General features: G+C 43.4%; 2 protein-coding genes across 2 annotated transcripts in view; one reads left to right on the forward strand and one right to left on the reverse strand.

Annotated features, from left to right (window-relative positions):
* LOC107282919 (pre-mRNA 3'-end-processing factor FIP1-like) overlaps window positions 1-16,053 on the forward strand; it is a 35,364-nt gene extending 19,311 nt beyond the window's left edge. The window contains exons 9-15 of the mRNA XM_015810757.1: window positions 1,535-1,640; window positions 2,121-2,286; window positions 4,292-4,349; window positions 6,063-6,118; window positions 12,082-12,250; window positions 13,852-14,010; window positions 15,918-16,053. Coding sequence (XP_015666243.1) covers window positions 1,535-1,640; window positions 2,121-2,286; window positions 4,292-4,349; window positions 6,063-6,118; window positions 12,082-12,250; window positions 13,852-14,010; window positions 15,918-16,047 — 844 coding nt within the window. The 3' untranslated portion in view covers window positions 16,048-16,053. The remainder of the gene's footprint in view (window positions 1-1,534; window positions 1,641-2,120; window positions 2,287-4,291; window positions 4,350-6,062; window positions 6,119-12,081; window positions 12,251-13,851; window positions 14,011-15,917) is intronic.
* A 4,980-nt stretch (window positions 16,054-21,033) lies between these two features.
* Window positions 21,034-22,611, reverse strand: part of LOC107282920 (ligand of Numb protein X 2-like) — a 20,879-nt gene continuing 19,301 nt past the window's right edge. The window contains exon 9 of the mRNA XM_029283110.1: window positions 21,034-21,169. Coding sequence (XP_029138943.1) covers window positions 21,034-21,169 — 136 coding nt within the window. The remainder of the gene's footprint in view (window positions 21,170-22,611) is intronic.

Genomic DNA, 22,611 nt, shown 5'->3' on the forward strand with positions numbered 1-22,611 from the left:
TTTTAGTCTTCTGAACATTAGTTCTAAATCCAGCCACCTTGCCATATTGATGCAGCACTTGCAACAAAGTTTCCAGTGACTCAATTGGTTGAGACAATGTAAAAACTAAATCATCCGCAAAAGCTTTAAGTTTATATTCTTTAGCAGAAATTCTTAAGCCTTTAATCATTGTAGAATCTCTAATTCTGGATAGTAGAATATCTAATGACAATACAAATAGTAAAGGAGAGAGTGGACAACCTTGTCTAGTACCTTTTTGTATGTCTATAGGCTCTGTCAAATCTCCATTTATAATTATCTGAGCAGTCTGTTTTTGATATATCGCCTTTATAGCTGTTTTAAATTGGTCTCCAAAGTTCATATAATCCAGCAATTTATTTAAAAACTGCCATTCCAGTTTGTCAAAAGCCTTCTCCGCATCAAGAAAGATAAAGGCCGAGGGTATTTGATTATTCTTGTCCAAATATTCCAGTAGATTTACAATTTGCCTGATATTATTCTTCATGTACCTCCCAGATATAAAACCAGTTTGATCAATATATTATTATTATTATTATTATTATTATTATTATTATTATTATTATTATTATTATTATTATTATTATTATTATTATTATTATTATTATTAAATATCGTTCATTCCCTGGAGCCTTGTAGATAGTTAAGGTTCTAAAGCAGGGTTTGTCAACCTTAGCAACTTTAAGATGCGTGAACTGCAACTCTCAGAATTTCTGGCAGGGGAATTGTGGGAGTTGAAGCCTACGCATCTTAAACTTGTCAAGGTTGACAAACCCTGCTCTAAAGCAAGGATAGGCAGCTTTGGAGATGGTGACCATGTGAAAGTTTGAATGCAGGTCCAGGAGAGTGGAAATGGGTCCCAGAGGAGACACCTAATCCCTAAATGCCACCCACAGTACGTATGGCTGGTTCTAAAATACCATTAATCAGAACAGAAATGGCCCCATAGATGAATGCAGATCTTTAGGAGGCCCAGAGGCATTGGAAAAAAATAGATTTATTTTTATTTTTTAAAAACTAAGGAAGGAGGAGGAGGCTGGTGGGCACCAAGAAAGCTTTGTGGTATGGCGGTTGGCATTGGGTGCAAATCCAAGATACCATGTTGCACAGCTCTGCACTAAGTCCTCGGAACCTTATGAACTTGTTCATAATCAGTTTACTGCTAGATAAAGTATTGTAACACTCCTGTCTCTAGCAAAACGTATAATAATGTCCCCAAAAGCCTTTGATGGGTCTTTTGATAGTAAATTCTGCTTTACTGAGCTTTATCCCGGCAATTGGAAAGCAAACGCCCACAGTGTTGTACAAAAGAAATGTGGTGGTTAGTGCATTGGAACTTAAAGTCATTCTCAAATTATAAGAGTCTACTGGTGGATGGTGTGCCGTGTGCAGTTGTCACAACATGGGAGCTGAGTGTGTTATAGCATCCATTAGTCCAATGGTGAGCTGTGTTACAGGAAGGACAATGTGATCAAGATCAGCTGCTGGTGCTGAACGGGTCTTCTTTTGGAAACAGGAAGCTGGGTGGGACAATCGACGTGATTGGTGGTCAGGCTGGCACCATCCGGAGGGTGGAAGGAAGGCGGCGCGACAAACACGCTTCTGAAGAAAACCCCATTCAGGTAAGAACTGAAAAGTGGATTTCAGACCTTGCACGCTCTTAACTTTCAATCCAGATTGGACGTTTCGGATTGAGGTAGGACCACCCTTGGAACAATGCGTCCAGTTCTGGTCACCAAAATACAGAACATATGTTGAGACCATAGAAAGTGTGCAGAGAAGAGCAACAAAGAGGATGAGGTGTCTGGAGGCTAAATTGTACGATGAATGGTTGAGGAAGCTAAGAATGTCTAGTCTAGAGCAGGGGTCCTCAACCTTGGCATTTCAAGTGTCCTTCAAGGGTTGACTTGATTCAGTTGGGTTTCTTTTGAAGTTCAGTTGCATTCAACCTCCAGGACCTTCCATTCTTCTGCATTCCCATGGTGTTGCAGCACGAGGTAGCCAGGTGCATTTCCTGTTTTGGGACTTGCTTTGACTCTGATTCTTTCTTTCTTTTTTCTTTAAATCTAACCTGATTGTTCTTCTGGGCTCTCTTTCGAAAGGTACTTGGAGACCATGGGAGCAAACCTCAGCCTGCTCAGCCCCCCCAGCAGCAGCCATTTGTGCCCCCGGCAGGCCCACCGCCAGCATTAAGTGGGCCTCCGCCCCACTTTCTCCATCCTCCTCTGCCGCCAGTTGCCTCCGTCCCACCACCCCTCCACCCTCCAGGTAGGTGCAGAATCAGGACACAAAACCATCTTGGTCTTTAAATATACGATGAATTGAGCCAGGAATCAGTTCTGGCAGACATTTGCAGGAGAATTGCCTTGGAATTAAAACTGGAGACGCTTTTGCTTTTAAATTGCGTAAGAAGAATGATTTACTCCTGAGGAGAACTCTGTTTCTGCAGAGAAGATTGGAAAGAGGCCAGTCCAGAACAGGATACTGTGCAATAGGCAGCTTTGTCCATGGATTGCTTAGATTGGGGTTAAAAGAGAAGTTCTCGTTCAACTCAAGCTCAACTCCTGGGTCTCCATGGCCATTTCTGTCATCCACCAAGAAGTGGTTTGATGTGGTCTCCTCCCATGTCTTATTGCTTGTATTTCTCTGGCTAGCTCACATCCCTAATATTACCTGGTGGTCTCCCACCCAAGGACTAAGGTCAGTTCCTCCTTAGCCTTTCTGAGATTATCTAAAGAAACAAGGGACATTTCTCTTAACATTGTAAGGCGCATCCCCCTGTAAGCATCAGAGTGACTTTTTCAAAAGGTTCCCATTTTGATTTAGATTCACACACACACACACGTCTTTGTGATCTTTATCTTAGCTACTTTTAAACTGGGTGGTAAAGGGGACGTGTGTAGTTCTTCTGCATGTATGCACATATACAGTGTGTAGGATAACCATCATTAGTTTCTTGGAAGTAAAGACTCTTTCCTAGAAAAGCACGGGAGAACAATTTGTCCCAGTCTGAGCTACTCAGGATCTGGAGATTGCGGAGTCAGCAGTATTGAGATTTGGTGGGTTGGAGCCAATGGCAGATCAAGCCTTTCCTGCTTTTTTAAGGCGTGGTCTTTTGCCATATTTTTCTCATTTGAGGCAGCCAAGCCCTTCCAGAATCTGCCCGGGCAGTCCTCAACTTGCAACAGTTCATTTAGTGACCATTGAAAGTTACAACAGCACCAAAAAAGTGACTTATGACCATTTTTCACACTTACGACCATTGCAGCATCCCCACAGTCACGTGATCAAAATCCAGGCACTTGGCAACTGACTCAGATTTATGACGGTTGCCGTGTCCCGGGGGTCACATGATCCCCTTTTGCGATCTTTTGACAACCGAAGTCAACAGGGAATCCAGATTCACTTAACAACCGTGTTAGTAACTTAACAACTGCAGTGATTCACTTAACAACTGTGGCAAGAAAGGCCGTAAAATAGGGCAAAACTCACTTAAGAAATGTCTCACTGAGCAACAGAAATTTGGGGCTCAATTATGTCCATTGGTCTAGGACCCCCTGTCCGTGGTCCTGGCCAATTCTTCGCTGAAGCCACCAAAATGAAGTTGTTCCTCAGATGTTCCTGACCTACTCTGATTCGATCTGATTTGTTTTACGTGGATCAGTCAAATGCTGCAGGTGACATCCCAATGAAGGCACCACCCCTGGCCACCAGATCCAGGTGTCCTGCTTCTCTTAGGCTTATCCCATTTAGCGTTATCAGTTGAGGGAACTGGAGGAAGGTGCAACGTGCTGACTTCTGGCGCCTGGACATGGGTGTGTTAAGTCAGGGGTCCCCAACCTTGGCAACTTTAAGACTTCTGGACTTCAACTCCCAGAATTCCTCAGCCAGCAAAGCTAAATCCCCTACAACAGGGGTCCTCAACCTTGGCAACTTTAAGACTTGTGGACTTCAACTCCCAGAATTGCTCAGCCAGCAAAGCTAAATCCCCTACAACAGGGGTCCTCAACCTTGGCAACTTTAAGACTTGTGGACTTCAACTCCCAGAATTGCTCAGCCAGCAAAGCTGGCTGAGGAATTCTGGGAGTTGAAGTCCACAAGTCTTAAAGTTGCCAAGGTTGGGGACCCCTGTGTTAAGTGATTCAATTACTGGAATAAGACACAAAGGAAAAGATGGGAATCTTTTTCAGTGGTCCCCAAAGAGAAAGGGCTTGCCACACATACAGTGGCCATCATGTCTTCTAACAATTATCACTGATTGTTTTATTAACAGGGCTGTTTCCTCCCCCACTTGCTCCACCACCAGCTCTCTTGATTCCAACTCTGGATGGGTAAGTGAGAATTAGATGGGCACCATGGCTGCTGGTTCTTGCCATTCGCTCAGTTTTTGAATCTGGATACTACTAAAACTCTCCCTTGGATAACCTTTAACTGGGTGAAACAGGGCACCACAGAACAAAACCTTTTCAGCTAAAGTACCTTGAACGAGCTAACTTGCAGAAGGCTCCCCTATCCAGGATCCATGACTCCTGAGGAGTTGAAATTTGGCAATTTTTATAAAACACTTTATGACATACAAAATTACCATAAAGCATTTTGTGTGGCATAATACAAAATGCCGTAACCCATTCCCTGTGTTCTGCTGCCGATGTTTTGACTGTGCTGTAGAGTTCGTCGTGGGCTCCTTTCGAGATATGTCTCAGGATAGGTCCCTGAATTTTTTAAGAACTCTTCCAGTTCCTTTAGAAGCTCTGCCGTTATGGAAAGCATTGAGGGATCTGGTAAGGAAATCTCTCTGAAATGATGACCCAGCAGGTCACATGTTCAGTTCACTGTTAACCATCAGTGTGTGAAATTAGGCATTTTATGCAATCCTTAGGAAATCTATAGGATGCCAAAAATGGGGCACCAAAGTATGAAACGCTTCATATTTCACACATTTCTTAGGTATTATATGCAACGCCAAAAGGCAAACAGGCAAAGTATAAAATACTCCCGCTAAAATGCCATTCTAGCCTTCCTTGTTGTAACAAGTAGGTCAATACTGGTCATTTTCTCTTGGGTTGTTTTTTTTGTTTCCAGTAAGAAAGTTCTGTCCTTTATTTTGCATTTTGTCTTTTATTTTTATGCATGTCTTTTCAATAAAGGGTTAGGGTTAACCCTAAATGTAGCCCTAACCCTGATCCTTTTCATGACTCTCTTTTCATACTTTGCTTAAATAGTTCTTGTCATTCTGTATATTACCTAGAGTAGAATAAATAGAGTAGTACCTAGAGTAGAGTAGAATAAATAGAATAGAGTAGAGTAGAATAGAGTAGAGTAGAATAGATAGAGTAGAGTAGAGTAGAATAGATAGAGTAGAACAGAACAGAACAGAACATAATAGAATTAAAATAAGAATAGAATTAAAATAAGAATAGAATAGAATAGAATTAAAATAAGAATAGAATAGAATTAAAATAAGGTAGAGTATAATAGAACAGAACAGAATAGAATTTAAATAAGAATAGAATAGAATAGAATAGAATTAAAATAAGAATAGAACAGAATATAATTAAAATAAGAATAGAACAGAATATAATTAAAATAAGAATAGAATAGAATTAAAATAACAATAGAATAGAATAGAATAGAATAGAATAGAATAGAATAGAATAGAATAGAATAGAATAGAATAGAATAGAATAATAGAATAGATGATGTAAACCGGAGCAAAACTCACTTAGCAACTGACTTGCTTAGCAATGGAAACGTTGGACTCAGTTGTACTCGTATGTTGAGGACTACCTGTATTTGAATTGCTTAGTGCTTCTCACCACCATGTTGGTCCCAGTGGATCGGTTAACCAAGATATGTTTGGCCAGGCATTGGATAAAGAATACAGGAAGCCATGAAGGAAGGAGAGCGTTGTTTACAGAGAGGGAATCCAATGAGGGAATGGGATTATCCTTTTCCTTTGTGATTTTATTTTTCAGCCTGAATTAATGATAGGGATTAGATTGTTGCTAACTCTTCTTGTGTGTTCTCTCCCTCTCTCCTCAAAGCCAGCCGGCCAGCTACAGCAACCGGCAGCCACCTCCCTTCGGCTACAACTCCACAGGTGAGCCCCTCCGAGGCCTTGCAGCAGGATTGTTGTTTTGCACAACCCGTGATGGGTCACAAGGATTGGCCAGTTCAGCTCTTGAGGGACAGCTCTGGACTCTTCTGTGATTGTCCTGCATTGGCTGATCTGGGAAGCCATCGGCCGCCAAACTTAGAGTTAGTAGAGCATCCTACAGTGCTGCAGGATCCCGGCCTGTTTCTTCCCTCAGGGCATCACTTGGGATACCGTTGTTAAACTGGAGTTTTGTAATGTTATTTATACCTGCGCTCGACCCTTAGCAATAATCTCGTCCTTCAACATGTCAATGAATTTATTTGCAAGGATTTTTGCTTTTCCACACCATGCCTTATTCTTGCGACCTGAAAAAGACCCCCCCCCACTCCCTCAAATTTTATTCCAATGGAATCGCCATTTACTTTTCACTGTCCATGCGTGTTAATGTTAGGCAAGCTGTTATCACTGACCTGAATCAGGAAAGTGTGGAAATATACACATCCCTTCATTCGGGCTAAAACCCTAATATTCCTTTTAGGTAGCAGAAAAAGGAGAAACTTCTGTGCAAAAACAGTTGCAGGTTACACCTAGTTCTGTGCAATTCTGTGTGATTAATTTTCTGAACTGAGGACTACCTCAAAAGGAAAAGTTAACCTAAGGATTCCATACCATGTCAAATAACATCTACTATGATTCTTTAATTATACTAACTGATGTATATGTCTAGATAATCATATCATCTCCTGTAAGTCTAATTTCCCAAGGAGGTATCTTGAAATCATACTGAGAGCTTTGTGGCCTTCATCCCGAAGGACTTAGTGGGGATCAGAGATATGGCGACTTATCGTGACATCAAGACGTATTACAATGTTCGGTGAGCTCGGTGTAGTATACAGTAGCTGAACTCGTCAAGGACAGAATGACAAAGGCTCCAAGAAAGAAACATTTGCCATAGCAGGATCTATCTTGAAACAGGATTTGTGGCAAAAGGAGACATTGAGACATTTTTTACCCTGAAGTGGCATTTGGAACTGATAAACCATCTCTTTAAAGGTCAGGCGGAAATGAGTAAATAATTTGTCCATCACTGCAATAGTAAAATGTTTTGCAGGACAAAAGGACTTTTTACATCAAGATAGTGGAGCTTCTATAGCTGTGTAATTTTCCTCCCTCTTTGGCATAAGGAAGGTACAACTGATTTACTCATCATAGTTGTAACGGTCTAGGACAGGGTTGCAGCTACTTATCCTAGCAGCTTTTCAACTTTGAGGACGTCAAATATTTTAATGCTTGGGATTGTAAACATCTCCCCTTCATTTAAAATTAGTGTCAGGCCTGTGGGGTAAAGTAGAAGATGCCTGTTCTTCCATTCCTCTCTTGTTCTGCCCAGTTCTGAAGGAATTTGATTAATGGGCAGCCTGTTTGCTTGAAAACAACTTTCAGATCTTCTTTTAACTGCACCTGGCCCCACTCGGTCACTATGCCTGCTTCTCAACACCGTAAATTTAAGAAGGATTCAGTCAAACTGGATCAGCTGCAGAGAAAGACTTGAAGAATCAATGGACTGAAAACTCAAGGGCAGAGATTGAAGGACCTGGTCATGTGAATAAGAAAAAAATAGGGGATATATAATACTCTTCTCCATTGCGCTATAGTTAAGGACCCGGAAGAATGGCCTAAAGATAAAAGAAGGCAAATTCTAGTTAGATGTTAGAAAAAAAAAAATTCTGATCAATAAATTCTAAGAAGGTTTCATCGTGCTTGAATAGATGCTTGAAATTAAACTTCTGCCTGGATAGGAAAGCTCTGGCTATCCGCTTCCAATTCTAATTTGCTTAATGAGGGATGACATACAAGCAAGAAGCATCTCCGGATAAGCAAGTTCTAGTAATTAAGGTGTTAAGGAGAGCTCAGTCTTCATGCTTGTAGTGCAGGGGTCTCCAACCGTAGCAACTTTAAGACTTGGCTGGCTGAGGAATTCTGGGAGTTGAAGTCCATAAGTCTTAAAGTTACCAAGGCTGGAGAGCCTTGTTCTTGCATCAGCCCCCTAACTTTTTTTCACCAGGGACCAGCTTTTAGAAAAACAGGTTTTTCCATGGACCAGCGGCAGTGGTGATGGTGGAGATGGGGGAATGGTTTCACATACTACCTAGATCTGTGCGTGCCCAGGTGAAGCTTTGCTCACTTGCATGGACTGGTTCCTAACAGGCTGCGGACTGGGGCCAGTCCCTGGACTGGGGACCCCTGTTCTAGTGGATTGCTGTGTCTGAAGTGGGCAAGAAGATTCTTCCCTCTTGATGCTTGTACAGTGGTGGTGGATGCTACTCTTCTGTTACGCTTGGTGTAGCCTCCGAGCCTTCTGGGCTTAAGAGTGCAAGTTGGCCAAAAGTGGTTTATTCTTTAGTTTAGAAAGCTTTTATTGCCATTTATCACATACATGACAATCCTCCGGAGCTCACGACATTCCATAAGATTGGAATAAATATAACACACAAAATTCCCCAATACTATCATATATCCCATCATAGCACCACAGCCTCCCACCAACTCTATACATTTAATTTAGAATAATAGAGTTGGAAGGGGCCTTGGAGGTCTTCTAGTCCAACCCCCTGCTCAGGCATGAAACCTATACTATTTCAGACAAATAGTTGTCCACTCTCTTCTTAAAAACTTCCAGTGTTGACACATCCCAAACTTCTGGAGGCAATTTGCTGGATCCATTTCCATCCTAGCTCAATGCCTCTGCACAGAACCAGCTTTTCACGTCCCTCCTGAAGGCTAATAAGAGTTTGTCGCACTAAAAGCTCAGCCACGGGAGCCTGACTTTATCATTAAATGTCTATAAGCAGACTACATGAAGAGGCTCAGATAGGTATCATCCACACAGCACCAAGGCAATAAATTTTTATTGGCCTGTAAGTCAAATCCCTAAAGGCTGTGTACCAACAGATGTGTTGAGTAAGACTATAATTTCATTTAGTGACTGTTCGAAGTTACAACGGCACTGAAAAAAGGGGCTTCTGACCATTTCTCACACTTAAAAGACCGCTGCATCATTCCCACGGTCACATGATCAAAATTCGGACTCTTAGCCACTGGCTCACATTTATGACGGTCGCGGCGTCCCCCGGGGGTCACGCAATCCCCTTTTGCGACCTTCTGACCAGCCAAGTCAATATAGGGAAGCCAGGTTCATGTTAGAACTGCGTTACTAAGTTAACAATTGCAGTGATTCACTCAGCAACTGTGGCAATAAAGGTCACAACATGAGACAAAACTTGAGAGATGTCTCGCTTAGCAACAGAAAAGTTGGGCTCGTTAGTGGTCGTGAGTCAAGGACAATCCTTATAGTGACTCCTAGCAGTGTAGAGATGTGATCCTTTCAGCAGTATCTATGGCTGTCTCAGAAGCTGACTGAGTGGGTCAGGCACTTAAAACAAAGAAGTAACCCCTATGAAATCCCACTGGGTTTATCTTTAAACTTAGATAGGCTTATCTCTTGAGAAAACAGAATCGGGTAGCTATAAATATTTTTCAACTGGGAAATCCCAATTTGGTCATCTTTCAACTTAGATAGGCTTCTTTAATAATAATAATAACAACAACAACAACAACAACAATAATAATAATAATAATAATAATGCCCTTGACGTGATGGCCCGCTGCCTGGAGGCCGTACGGGTCTGGATGGGGAGAAACAGACTCAGGCTCAACCCTTCCAAGACCGAGTGGCTGTGGTTGCCGGCGCCTCGGCATAGTCAGCTGACGCCATCGCTGACTATAGGGGGCGAAACCTTGGCCCCCTCGGAGAGGGCGCGCAACTTGGGAGTCCTCCTGCATTCACGGCTGGCACTGGATGACCATCTGTCGGCCGTGACCAGGGGGGCGTTCTATCAGGTTCGCCTGATCCACCAGTTGCGGCCTTTTCTGGACCGGGACGCCTTGCGCACAGTCACTCATGCTCTCGTCACCTCCCGCCTGGACTACTGTAATGCTCTCTACATGGGGCTCCCTTTGAGGAGCACCCGGAGGCTTCANCAGTGTCGGCTGGCGACCCCCAGGGGGAGGGCCTTCTCTGTGGGTGCCCCCGCCCTCTGGAACGAACTACCCCCCCAGATCCGGGTGATCCCGGATCTCCTTACTTTCCGCCGCGCCCTCAAGACATGGCTTTTCCAGCAAGCGGGCCTGGCCTAGGGAGGATTTTAAATCGGGTTCATTTTTAGAAAATTTTAAATATTCACAACTTTAACATATTTGGGTTTTAAATTGGTTTTATTCGGCGGGGATTGTGGGCATGTTTTTGTTTTAAAATGTTGTGAGCCGCCCTGAGTCCCTCGGGAGAAGGGCGGGATACAAATCGAATAAATGAAATGAATGAATGAATAGTAAAGTTGGAAGGGACCTTGGAGGTCATCTAGTCCAACCCCCTGCTCAGGCAGGAAACCCTATATCATTTCGGACAAATGGCTGTGCAGTCTCTTCTTAAAAACTTCCAATGTTGGAGCATTCACCACTTCTGGAGGCAGGTTGTTCCACTGGTTAATTGTTCTCACTGTCAGGAAGTTTCTCCTTAGTTCTAGGTTGCTTCTCTCCTTGACTAGTTTCCATCCGTTGCTTCTTGTCCTGCCTTCAAGTGCTTTAGAGAATAGCTTGACTGCCTCTTCTTTGGGGCAACCCCTAAGATCATGTCCCCCCTCGTCCTTCTCTTCATTAAACTAGACATACCCAATTCCAGCAGCCGTTCCTTATATGTTTTAGCCTCCAGTACCCTAATCATCTTTGTTGCTCTTCTCTGCATTCTTTCTAGAGACTCAACATCTTTTTTACATCGCGGTGACCAAAACTGGATGCAGTATTCCAAGTGTGGCCTTACCAAGGCATTGTAAAGTGATATTAACACTTTGCACTTTCTTTCTCAAGAAAAGAGAATCTATGTTGGTTTGTTTTTTCCCCAGCTGGGATTATCCTTGGAAACTGCCTGATGCTACAGCTGTGCAGGCTGTTGCTGCTGATAGGTCACTTGATCTATCACCTTCTTGTCCTGTCCTCAGGTGCTTTGGAGAATAGGTTGACTCCCTCTTCTTTGTGGCGGCCCCTCAAATATTGGAAGACTGCTATCGTATCACCCCTAGTGCTTCTCTTTGTTAGACTTTAGTTTGTTGTTCACCTACAGACAGAATCTTGCCAGACTAAAGCAACTATCTGCATAAACATGAATATACTCCACGGATCGAGAGGCCATCTGGATCCTCTTCCTGCCTATCAGACATCCCAAGCTCCACTGCCCCTTTGCCCTCTGGAAGGGGGGCAGCCCTTCCCTCCTGGGACTCCAGACTACATTCCACCACAACAGAACAGGAATTGGGAAGTTATTAGGTGTTCAAGCTGATTTCTGATTTAGGGTAAGGCCATTAGGTAAGGTCAACATCTTAATTTTCTGGAGGAGCACAACAATCTGTGACATGCCTATTACAGTGCAGGATTAAAAAAAAAATGGAAGGAGGGTACATTCAACATATTTGTCAGGAATCAGGTCACCATTGCTCATATTCATATTCACTAGCTCACCATTGATCATATTCATCTTCCTGTCCCCGTATCTTGTGGAAAGGCGCTTTCTAAAATGAGGAGCAGGATTAGCCCTTCTCTGTATCAGGGGTCTCCAAACTTGGCAACTTTAAGACTGGTGGACTTCAACTCCCAGAATTCCCCAGCAAGCCAATCCTGCTTCTTAAAGTTGCCACGTTTGGAGACCCCAGCTCTGTATGAACAGAACCTATTCCCGATAAGAGTTTGAGCTGAATATATTTGCCATGTTTTAACGCACTGATAACATTTCTCTTTCCTTACAAACCTGATACTATTTCTACTTTCCTAGCTCCATCAGGCTAGCGATGATGTATCTCATGTCCTCTATGAGTGTCCAAACCAGCTGATGCAAAGCTCTCCTGTTTCCTCTCTAGATTCAGGTTTCATCACCTACCCGCCCATCTCGACCTCGCACACTCCCTGGGTGACCACAGTTGACAAGACCTCCAGTGCTTCAGACAGCAGCCACTGGGAATACTCGGGCTCAAGGAGAGAGAGGGACAGAGAGCGGGACCGGACACCCACCACGAGCGAATATAACAAGTGAGTGTGGGTTCTTCCACAATACTAGTCATTGTACAGCTACATAATTCAAGTTTGCAACGGATGCTGGAGTCACAACTTAACTCATTACAATAACATGCAAGTAGTCCTCGACGTGCAATCACAAGTGAGCCCAACATTTATGTTGTTAAGCAAGACAGTTGCCACAGTTATTAAGTGAATCACTGCAGTTGTTAAATGAATCTGGCTTCCCCATTAACTTTGCTTTTCAAAGGGTTGCGAAAGGTGATCACATGACCCCGGGACACTGCAACCGTCATAAATATGAATCAGTTGCTGCAATGTAACTTTGAATGGCCACTAAATGAATGATTGCAAGTCAAGGACTATCCATATTCATTCTTTTCTTTCTGTCCTTTCTTTCTGGTCCACACTCCGCGCGCCCAAGATCTTGGCTTGTATTTCATACAAGAACGCAGCCCTTTCATGTTGTAAGACAAAGTGTGAACTAATGTAGAAAGAGCTGGGAAGTTAGATTTCATCGCCGCTAAGAGATAAGCTTAGTATAATTGCAGGTACAGACTTCAGTTTTTCTTGGCAGCAAAGTCAAGTTATTTTGACACTGTAATGTTATAAATCCACTAAATATCACAAATGGAAATTCTAAGAATAAAGAACAGTGACAAAAAATGAGTAACCAGATTGAGACTACCTGAGGCCATAATGATAGGCTTTCAGTTTTTCAGCTTTTAAAAGAATTTATTTGGGTTTAAAAGTAGATATGGAAGAGGAAGCTTTTGGGAGACAAGCTGCTCACATCCCTTCCTTAGACCTCCCAAATAGTTTGCTGGGATTAGCCTTTTAAAAATGGGGATGCCTATTGCTGGATTCTCAAATTCGGAGTGTGAAATTCCTGTCTTCCCCCAGCCAGATCCTGTACTGTATAGGCATGTCACAGATTTTTGTGCTCCTGCAGAAAATCAAGATGTTGGCTCCACACATGGTCTTACTCTAGATCAGAAATCAGCTTGAACACCGAATAACCTCCGAATTCCTGTTCTGATGTGGTGGGATGTAGTCTGGAGTCCCAGGAGGGAAGGGCTGCCCCCCCTCCAGAAATGTCTGGTGGGCAGGAAGAGGATCAAGATGGCGTCTTGATCCGTGGAGTATATTCATATTTATGTAGATAGTCTGGCAAGATTCTGTCTGTAGGTGAACAACAAAGTAAAATCTAACAAAGAGAAGAACTAGGGGTGAAATGATAGCAGTCTTCCAATATTTGAGGGACTGCCACAAAGAAGAGGGGAGTCAACATATTCTTCAAAGCATCAGAGAGCAGGACAAGAAGCAACGGATGGAAACTAATCAAGGAGAGAAGCAACCTAGAACTAAGGAGAAATTTCCTGACAGTGAGAACAATTAACCAGTGGAACAACCTGCCTCCAGAAGCCGTGAATGCTCCATCACTGGAAGCTTTTAAGAAGAGACTGGACAGTCATTTATCTGAAATGATATAGGGTCTCCTGCTTGAGCAGGGGGTAGATTAGAAGACCTCCAAAGTCCCTTCCAATTCTGTTACTCAGAAGTGGTCCACATGTTCTTTTTGGTTTTTATGCCTATACTTCATTCTTCTCTCCTAGTGACGATGAGAGATACCGTTATTATAGCCGGGAACGCAGTTACGATTTTGAGCGTGACTACCGCCGGAGTAGAGATCGCAGCCGGGAGCGTGAAGATCGTCACCGGGAAAGGAGGCACAGAGACAAAGAAGAGAGCAGCAAACATAAATCGTCACGGCGGTAGGTCCTTGCCTGTTCCTCGGCTAGCTCCTCTTTTCGGTTTAGGAGGCCAAATCCCTCCATTTAGTGACCATAGCAGCACTGAACTGTATTCCAAACTACGTTTGAATTAATGAAAACAAACCTCTACCTAACCTGCACTAGTTAAAAGCTTCTGGTCAGTTAAAGGTTGTTCCCATATTGCGGCTATCTTTCAGTCAGATTTGGAGTAAATTCTTCAAAAGTCTGGAGTCTCTACCACAGGGAATCTCTTGGCCAGCATTGCCATGAGGGGTAGCTGCAGAGGGAGAACAGGAGGAAGAGCCATCGCCAAGACAACAGTTAGATAAGAGCAGGGATCTTCAAACTTGGCCCTTTTATGACTTGTGGACTTCAACTCCCAGAATTCCTCAGCCAGGCACACGTGCCTGGCTGAGGAATTCTGGGAGTTGAAGTCCACAAGTCATAAAAGGGCCAAGTTTGAAGACCCCTGGATAAGAGTCTTGAGCCCTGGTCAAGGACGTTACTTGAGAGAATGCCTCCATCAGGCCCTGTCTGGTTCCTACATGAATATGAAGGGGAGCAGGAGGGAGTTACTAAAACTTTACAATGAAGATAGCCCTGATCTACAGGTAGTCCTTGACTTGTGACCAGTCACTTAAGAGACCAGTTGGACTTACCTCAGAGTTACTTATGACCCGGATTCAAAATCCCTCTGTGCTCACTTGTTGCCCTTGGGGCACTAGGTCACATTGACACCTGTTTGCAGCGTCTCAAAATCACACGGTAGTGTTTTACGACTGTCACACACTTAACGATTTTTGGCAAAACTGTATCCATAGCAAGCCATCGGTCTGCATAAGGACCACCAATTAAGATTTGCTTAATGACCGAGTGATTTGCTTCAAATTTATGCAAAAAAAAGGTAAAATCACACGAACGACCCATTTTATGACCACCATAACTTGCAAACAATAGGTAGGCTCCATTACGGTCATCACTCAAGGACTGTCTATATATCATTTTAGTTTCTTTGGCTAGTCTGTCTTGTAGGGCTGACCGTAGCAGCGGTTGCAAAAATGTCTCTGCAACAGCAGGTAATGAATTGGTGACCCTCACAGTGAAAAGGTAGAACATAGAATCATAGGCCTGGAAGGGACCTCAGAGGTCTTCTAGTCCAACCCCCCGCTTGAGGCAGGAAATCTTATACCATCCCAGTCAAGTGGTTATCCAGGCTATTTTTGAAAAACCTCTAATGATGGAACATCCACCACCCCAGGAGGCAGGATATTCCATTGGGAACCTGCTGGTTGCTGTTACTTCAGCCTCATTTGGGATGACCATACTCACGTATTCTCTTTAACTTTACTTGAATCCTGGAAGCAGGCAAGAAAGATGAGTTAGGCTTATCCAGTTGATGGCGCAAAATGTTTTTAAGTAATGGCATCTATTTAACACGTCTATTTACTTCTGTTCTTTTCATAGACTGCAATACTTTTCTTGCCTATCCCATTGAGCTACTGAATTCAAATATACTGTGGAATCTCTTTAAAGAAATGTTATCTTCTGGGTTAGGGCTTAAAAAAGCTCAGCTTCAACAGCCTTCACGAATGAAGGCAGATATACGCGTCCCAGGGTAATGTTGCGGAATCCAATCTGGGTCGGTCCCCAGGACCAGAGGTTTTAGTCTTGCGAGCTTTTGGACTTGTGCTGGAGCCCATCCTGGGGGAACTTCTCTTATCTCACACCAGAATTTGGTAAGAACATTCTGGAGAGAGAGAGAGAAGTTCCCTGAGAATGGACTCCAGCACAAGTCCAAACGCTCGGAAGACTAAACCTCCGTTTCCAGTGACTGACCCAGGTTGAACCCTGTCACATATCTATCGTTAAGAGCTTCATGCTGTGTTTCTTTCCCACCCCCCCACCAGCAAGCAGCACGAGAGCGAAGAAGGGGAGAGCCACCGTCGACACAAGCACAAAAAGAACAAGCGCAGCAAAGAGAAGGAGGCGAGCGAGGATGGACTTGCAGAAGGAAACGAACAGGATGCCAAGGAGTAGCACATTTGGACCCTGCAGCCAAGCGTCATCCAGCCAACGCTTCCATTTTGGGCGACCTTCCTGGGGGAAGGCCTGCGACGACAGAGGCGCCCAAACATGAACACAGGCTGGGTTGCCAACACGGAAAGCCAAACTGCAGGACTTTGAGGAGAGGACCCAATCCAGCCCCTCTGGCCTCGAGTGGTTCTACATATATGCAGGCCAACTCCACGGTGTCAGATCCTATGGCTTCTGATGGGAGTCCGCTTCAGCAGGAATGAATGCATTTAGAAGACTAGGACAATATTTGGTCATTATTACGGTTTCCTTTTTTTTAAAGAAGCAGGACAGCAACCACATGGAGGAACTGTTTTGGTACAAGAAGAAACAAGTGTTAGGGATCACCCTCCTTCCTTGCCAGGCAATCTGGCTCCTATAAGCTAGTCCCATTTCTCCATTGCTCCTTAATTGTAGCTTTGAACTTTGGACTTCACTCAAGGAAAGCTTGACGGGAAATCACAAGTCAGCCAGTGGAACAGTTCTGCCCCGTGAAACGTCCAGTTTTTCCGAGAAGGCCATTTCTACCTAGCCTTCCTTCTGGAGCCTTCCAGATCGGAGAGTTTTATTATGACCAAGTTGAGTGGGTTTCGTGGTGAATTTCAATAGGGCCACCCTTTCAAAGTTGGCCTTAAGTAGTTTGACCCAAGCTACTTGCTGTGGCTCTCAAGAGCCCCTTCTCTCTCTTTTTTTACCCAGACAAAGTTTAAAAATGTACGTCTCTTGAGTCACTTTTCACAGCTCTTAAAACACTAAATGTAGGCATAGGATTCGTGGTTTCCGTTGGAAAAGAATACGTGAGAGACTCTTAAAAGACATCGCTCTTTTGCGCACATCCATCCTTGCGTTATCTTCCGCCCGTGGGAAAAGTTTAAAAACACTTTTCCTAAAAAAAATCATTTCAAATTTATACTTATTTTGTATTGTAGTTATGCGAGTTTGAGTGTTTATATGAAACTAACAACCTCGGACACGTGAGCCAGTATACCCATTGTATTTTGATTTGTATGCTATGATGGTGCAGTGAATGGGTCAGTAACAGAAAATACGTAGGAAAGAATTTTTTTTTTTTGGAAAATGTGATTGGTTTCTGTGTGGTCATGGCATCTAGGACTCAGCGAAAGCACCACTTAATACTAAATTTTACACTGCAAACTTAATTCATAGAAGCTTGCTGGCTGTTTTGTTTGTTTGTTACATGGAAGTCGTGTGTTCTTAAGTGTCTCAGATGATACAGACTAACGGTGTCTTCAGAAGGACAAAAAAAGTTCTAGAGAAGTGTTTCTCAACCGTGGCAACTTGAAAATCAGTCAGAATCAGAATAGAGTTGGAAGGGACCTTGGAGGTCTTCTAGTCCAACCCTCTGCTCAAGCAGGAGACCCTATACATTTTGAGACAAAGCCTCCAGTGATGGGCCACCCAACAATTCCAGGTTGCTTCTCTCCTTGATTAGTTTCCATCCATCGTTTCTTGTCCTGCCTTCTGGTGCTTTGGGAAATAGGTTGACCCCCTCCTCTTTGTGGCAGCCCCTCAAATACTGGAATACTGCTATCGCGTGGGGGCCAATTCTGGAAGTTGGTCCTCACATCATCCAGTCGCCAAGGTTGAGAAACACTGCTGCAGAGTACTGTTTATGTGTGGACTTCAACTCCCAGAATCCTTTGCAATGGCCATGCTGGCTGGGGAATTCTGGGAGTTGAAATCTGCGTATCTTTTTAAGTTGCTGAGAGTGAGAAACACCGTTCTAGACAGGCTGTATAACCATGGAAATGAAACTGCAGAATAGCCAAAACAGATTACAGGCTCTCCATACAAGGTTCGTTGTTTTTTAAAGAGCATTTTGTTAAAAAAAGAAGAAAACCTTCAGCAACTTGGTTGTCTCAACGACTGTGCCACCTTCAAAGAGGACTATTTATAAAGTGTAATGGTTCTTAAGTGTTTTACCTTTATGGCTGATAAAAGCTACCATAATGTTTTAATAGGAATGTTGTTAAGGACCCAATCTATCTTTGTCCATTCAAATGTTTTGCAAGATTAAAAACTCCTCATCTCATCACTTCGAAAGAGAAGGGCTGGCCTAACTCTGCCTTCTCCTTCCAAACTGAATAGCAACTTAAAATATCTTGTTAAACAAGCACTGAGGAGGGGAAGCCACGGTGCTTTACATTCATGGAATATTTCAGATGCTTAGAGCTAGGAAGGGATATGATCTTCCAGACGCCACAACTAAGGTAAGAATATACCTCAAGCTTGCAGGAGGTCAGAACTGCCTGCATAATAGAAAGATAGCGTGCCGCTTATCACAAGGAAAAATGAAAGAAGTCTGTGGAAGTTGATCTGGTCCGAACAGAAAACCTAAACGTCTTCAGTAACTTCAGAATAATTTATAAATGTATCAGAGCAGTGACAAACATCTCTATACATTTCAACAAATTCTTTGGTGCAAAATAATACAGTAGCTACTAGATTTCCTGCTGATTGTTGAAGGCACATTGAAATCAGACAATACAATGAAATGAAAATGCACATCCCCTTCATTTGAAAAAAAAAAAAAAGTTTGACATCCGTTTTACAGCCATTGCAAGAGTCACACATTAACAGTGGTCACACAGGATTCAAACTCGAAGACAGAAGTCAATATTCTTACCAGTCAATTAGGCAGACCAATATCCTTTGAAAGCACATCTGAGTGCAGATGCTGACTTTCAGAAATATACTTCGACAAATACATTTTTAAGTGAATCAACCTCCTTAAATGGAGCACTAGTACCTACTTGCCAGATTCAAATGAGGCAACAGAGTCCAAGCGTGAATCAGATTTAAACATAAACCCTAAGTTCTTTTTTATTTGCTATTTCACGCAGCCTGTGTGAATATTAAGCCCTGTGTTTCCGTCAGCCTGACTTGCTCTTCAGTTGAAATAAGGATCCAACTGAAAGACACACCTGAACTTCCAGGAAGTGGAGGTCCCATGTTCCTGAGGGAAGCAGAATCCCCTTGCAAGTTGTTTCCTGAGATGTGTGTACCTCCCACCCACCCATCTTGTGAGCAAGTGAGAGAAGCACATTGTACAGCAAGGGCCTCCAACCGAGGCAACTTCAAGACTTGTGTATTTCTACTCCCAGAATTCCTCATCTAGCCATGCTGGCTGGGGAATTCTGGAAGTTGAAGTCCATAAGTCTTCAAGTTGCCACGGTTGGAGACCCCCGTAGTAGACGGTTGCCGTGTTTCAGCAACTTAAACTTTCTGTGCAAATCAAGGTCTGAGAAATCCCTTTTAAGTGGAGGTAGCAGGCCCTATTTAATTTCCTAATTACGACAAAACTAATAAATTCTCTAACTTATTCCACAACCACAAAATATTTGCAAACGGGGCTGGTGGAATCACTTTGTAAATCATGAAACGTTGTAGATCACGGACAACAGAAAGCAGGTCCTCAAACCGGTGAAATAAATGTAGTGTATCCTATGCTTAGAAAATAATTATGACGGCTATTTAAGGAAAAAGAGACTACTTTTACAAAAAGATAATTTCTATGTTCAAGTGTCAGCATGTGCAAGAACACATAGCAAACGCCTTCTTTGGGAACAGCTCTTGCTACCTTCCTGTAGGGCGGGCTGCTTATTCCTTTTTTTAAAAATTTGGTGTGCAACTGTCAAAGTCTCTGCCACGGACAAGAGGACATACTTGTTAGGCGATCCTGTTAAGATTGTTAAGCATACTTGTTAAGCAATCACAAGGATGCTCAATTAATTAAGGGATATGACCGATCTAAACAAAGAAACAAACGAACACTGCAGGGATCAGATCAAAGGAAAAACAACACAGGGAGTTGGCTTCTGGTTGCTTTTTTTCCGAGCGGGCAAGGTTGATATGCTGAACACCTGCTCATCTCCTTCTTTTCCCAGTAAACCGCCGAGAGAAAAGACCGCTGAAGGTCTGCAACTTGATCCCTGCAGAGGGAGAATGCACTTGAAAGGACAGCGTGGGTAGATGGCTTGATTTCCTCCTAAGTGTTGCCTTTGGCTGCTGTGATCAGAAGTTAACTCAACCAGGATTGGGGTCCTAAGGAGCTTGCTGGGATGGAAATGAGCTGGAAGAGAATTCTTCCTCAAGACACTGGGGGGAAATTGGGCAGCTGGCCCCATTTGAAAAGCCCCCCCTTGTCTGCAGAGTCACAGTGGGCCTCTATTTAATGTATATCAAATGGCCAAAGTCTGCCTTTTCGTGGCCTTCCTCCAGAATGAAGAGCTCTTCCGGAGGTCGTTCATATCCCCTCTTAACACGGGAAATAAAGTGACAGGAGAGAGAAACCCTGGAAAGGGGCTCAGTTGAGTAGGAACATCCTTCCGTTGGGCTTCCAGATCTTGAAAGCAAGAACGAGGCTGTGACACGTTACATAACTCGGAGACTGTCTCAAGGCAGAACAATCAGATTGAGCAAGAGGCATAAACAGACCTCAACAAGGGCCCAGCATTCCCATGCCTCCTACTCTGCAAGGCACAGTGAGACAGATCTAAATGATTCACCCGTTGCAATTATTAGTCAGTTATCTTGAAGGTTGCGACTTCAGTTCACTTAAGAGCCAAGATTACGGCCATCAATCACTTGAGTTTCAGCTTGCTGTCCTTCAGTTCAGCAGGTTTTAAGAAGAAGAATTCGGGAGAAGCAGGCGGTGGCTCAGAGTTTCCCCGTTCAACAAAAAAAAATAACCCTAACCACGATGCACCTCCAACAGCTGATCAGAGGACAGCTTTTCACTTACTGAGTGGATGGATCTAAAATCACCCTCGGCAACAACAACAAGCTACATTTGTCTTTTCCAAAAGAAAAAATCTGCACCTTGGAGGAAGCCTCCTCTGAGACCTGCTCAGCCGTTCATCGGTTGGTGGATTGGTTCGCTCCAGTGAAAAGCTCCCCCCAATTAAGCATCCTGTTACAAGTGGCCCCTTAGATGAGGCTGCCAGGCCAGGAGACCACCGTTAGAGTCACTTTATTCCGTTGTTCCTTCAGCATTGGAATTAGCTCACTGTTGCTCATTCCCACCGCACACACTCCGTTGACAGCCACAATTTCGTCCCCGCACCTAGTGAGGGAAAAGGAAACAGCGCTGTTACAACAACATTCTCAAGGTGTCCTTCACTGTGAGTCAAACAGCAACTAAAACTGCATCGTGCTAAATCCCCTACAACAGGGGTCCTCAACCGTGGCAACTTTAAGACTTGTGGACTTCAACTCCCAGAATTCCTCAGCCAGCAAAGCTGGCTGAGGAATTCTGAGAGTTGAAGTCCACAAGTCTTAAAGTTGCCAAGGTTGAGGACCCCTGCCCTACAACACTTTGAAACACACACACGTCATTTTTCTTGTACATTTTTGCTTCTTCCGACAGTTTTTACTTTTTTGCACTTCGTTTTCTATTTCTTTCTTTCTCTAGCCATTTGGTTTTGTTAGCTTCTAATCTTCCTGTTTTATATATTTTTTTTAATAAAGTAGTTAAATACCACGTGATCAAACAAACACCCAGCCCCAAAGGTTTTCAAGCCAGCTCGCACACTTAACTCCCCATTGCAAATGAGTTTACAGCGGTTCCTGTAAAATATGTTTCAACTGCTTTGAAACTCATTGAATTTGGTTCTCAAAGACATTTTGATGGGAAAAATTTGTTTCGGTACCCATCATTTGCTTGGTACTCAACAAATAAGCTAGAACTTACCGGTGTCGACTGCCTTGTAATTCACTATATTATTATGGGAATAATTTGTTTGGTACTCATCGTTTTTGGTACTCATTGCACCTCCCAAAACCAATTAACAATGAGTACTCAGGTACCAATGTACTATGGGTATGTAACACAGCTTATAAAGATGACATTTGCTGACTCTCCCAATCAATTGCAGCCTTGCTTCTTACATGCTGCACACTCCGTTTTTCAGGAAAAAAAAGGGGGGGAGGAACTATGCTTCCTTCCCAAACACTGAGCTGTGGTGATGCAGTGGTTAGTTAGTTAGTTGGTTAGTTGGTTAGTTGGTTAGTTGGTTATTTATTTATTTATTTATTTATTTATTTATTTTTAAAATTTATATACCGCCCTATCTCCCTTACGGGACTCAGGGCGGTGAACAGGCAATAATAAAAATCACAGTAAATATTACATAAAAGCCTGCTCTAAAATATAAAACCCCTAACAAAACCCAATCAAATACAGAATACAGAATTGCAGGCTAATTCTGCCAACTGCCAGCAGTTCCGATTCTCACTGGCTCAAAGTTGACTCAGCCTTCCATCCTTCCAAGGTCAGTAAAACGAGGACCCAAATTGTTGGGGGTAATATGCTGACTCTGGTAAACCAGGGGTCCCCAATCCCCGGTCTGTGGACCGGTACCAGGCCGCGGCATGCCAGCAACCGGGCCACACAAACAAGCAAAGCCCCATCCGCGGGATACAGGCAGCACACAAAACCACGCCCCCCACCGGTCCGTGGAAAAACCTCTCGCCATGTAAACGGTCCCTGGTGCCCAAAAGGTTGGG

This window comes from Protobothrops mucrosquamatus, unplaced genomic scaffold (genome assembly GCF_001527695.2).
Source record: "Protobothrops mucrosquamatus isolate PMUCROS unplaced genomic scaffold, P.Mucros_1.0 scaffold19, whole genome shotgun sequence".
Lineage (NCBI taxonomy): Eukaryota > Metazoa > Chordata > Lepidosauria > Squamata > Viperidae > Protobothrops > Protobothrops mucrosquamatus.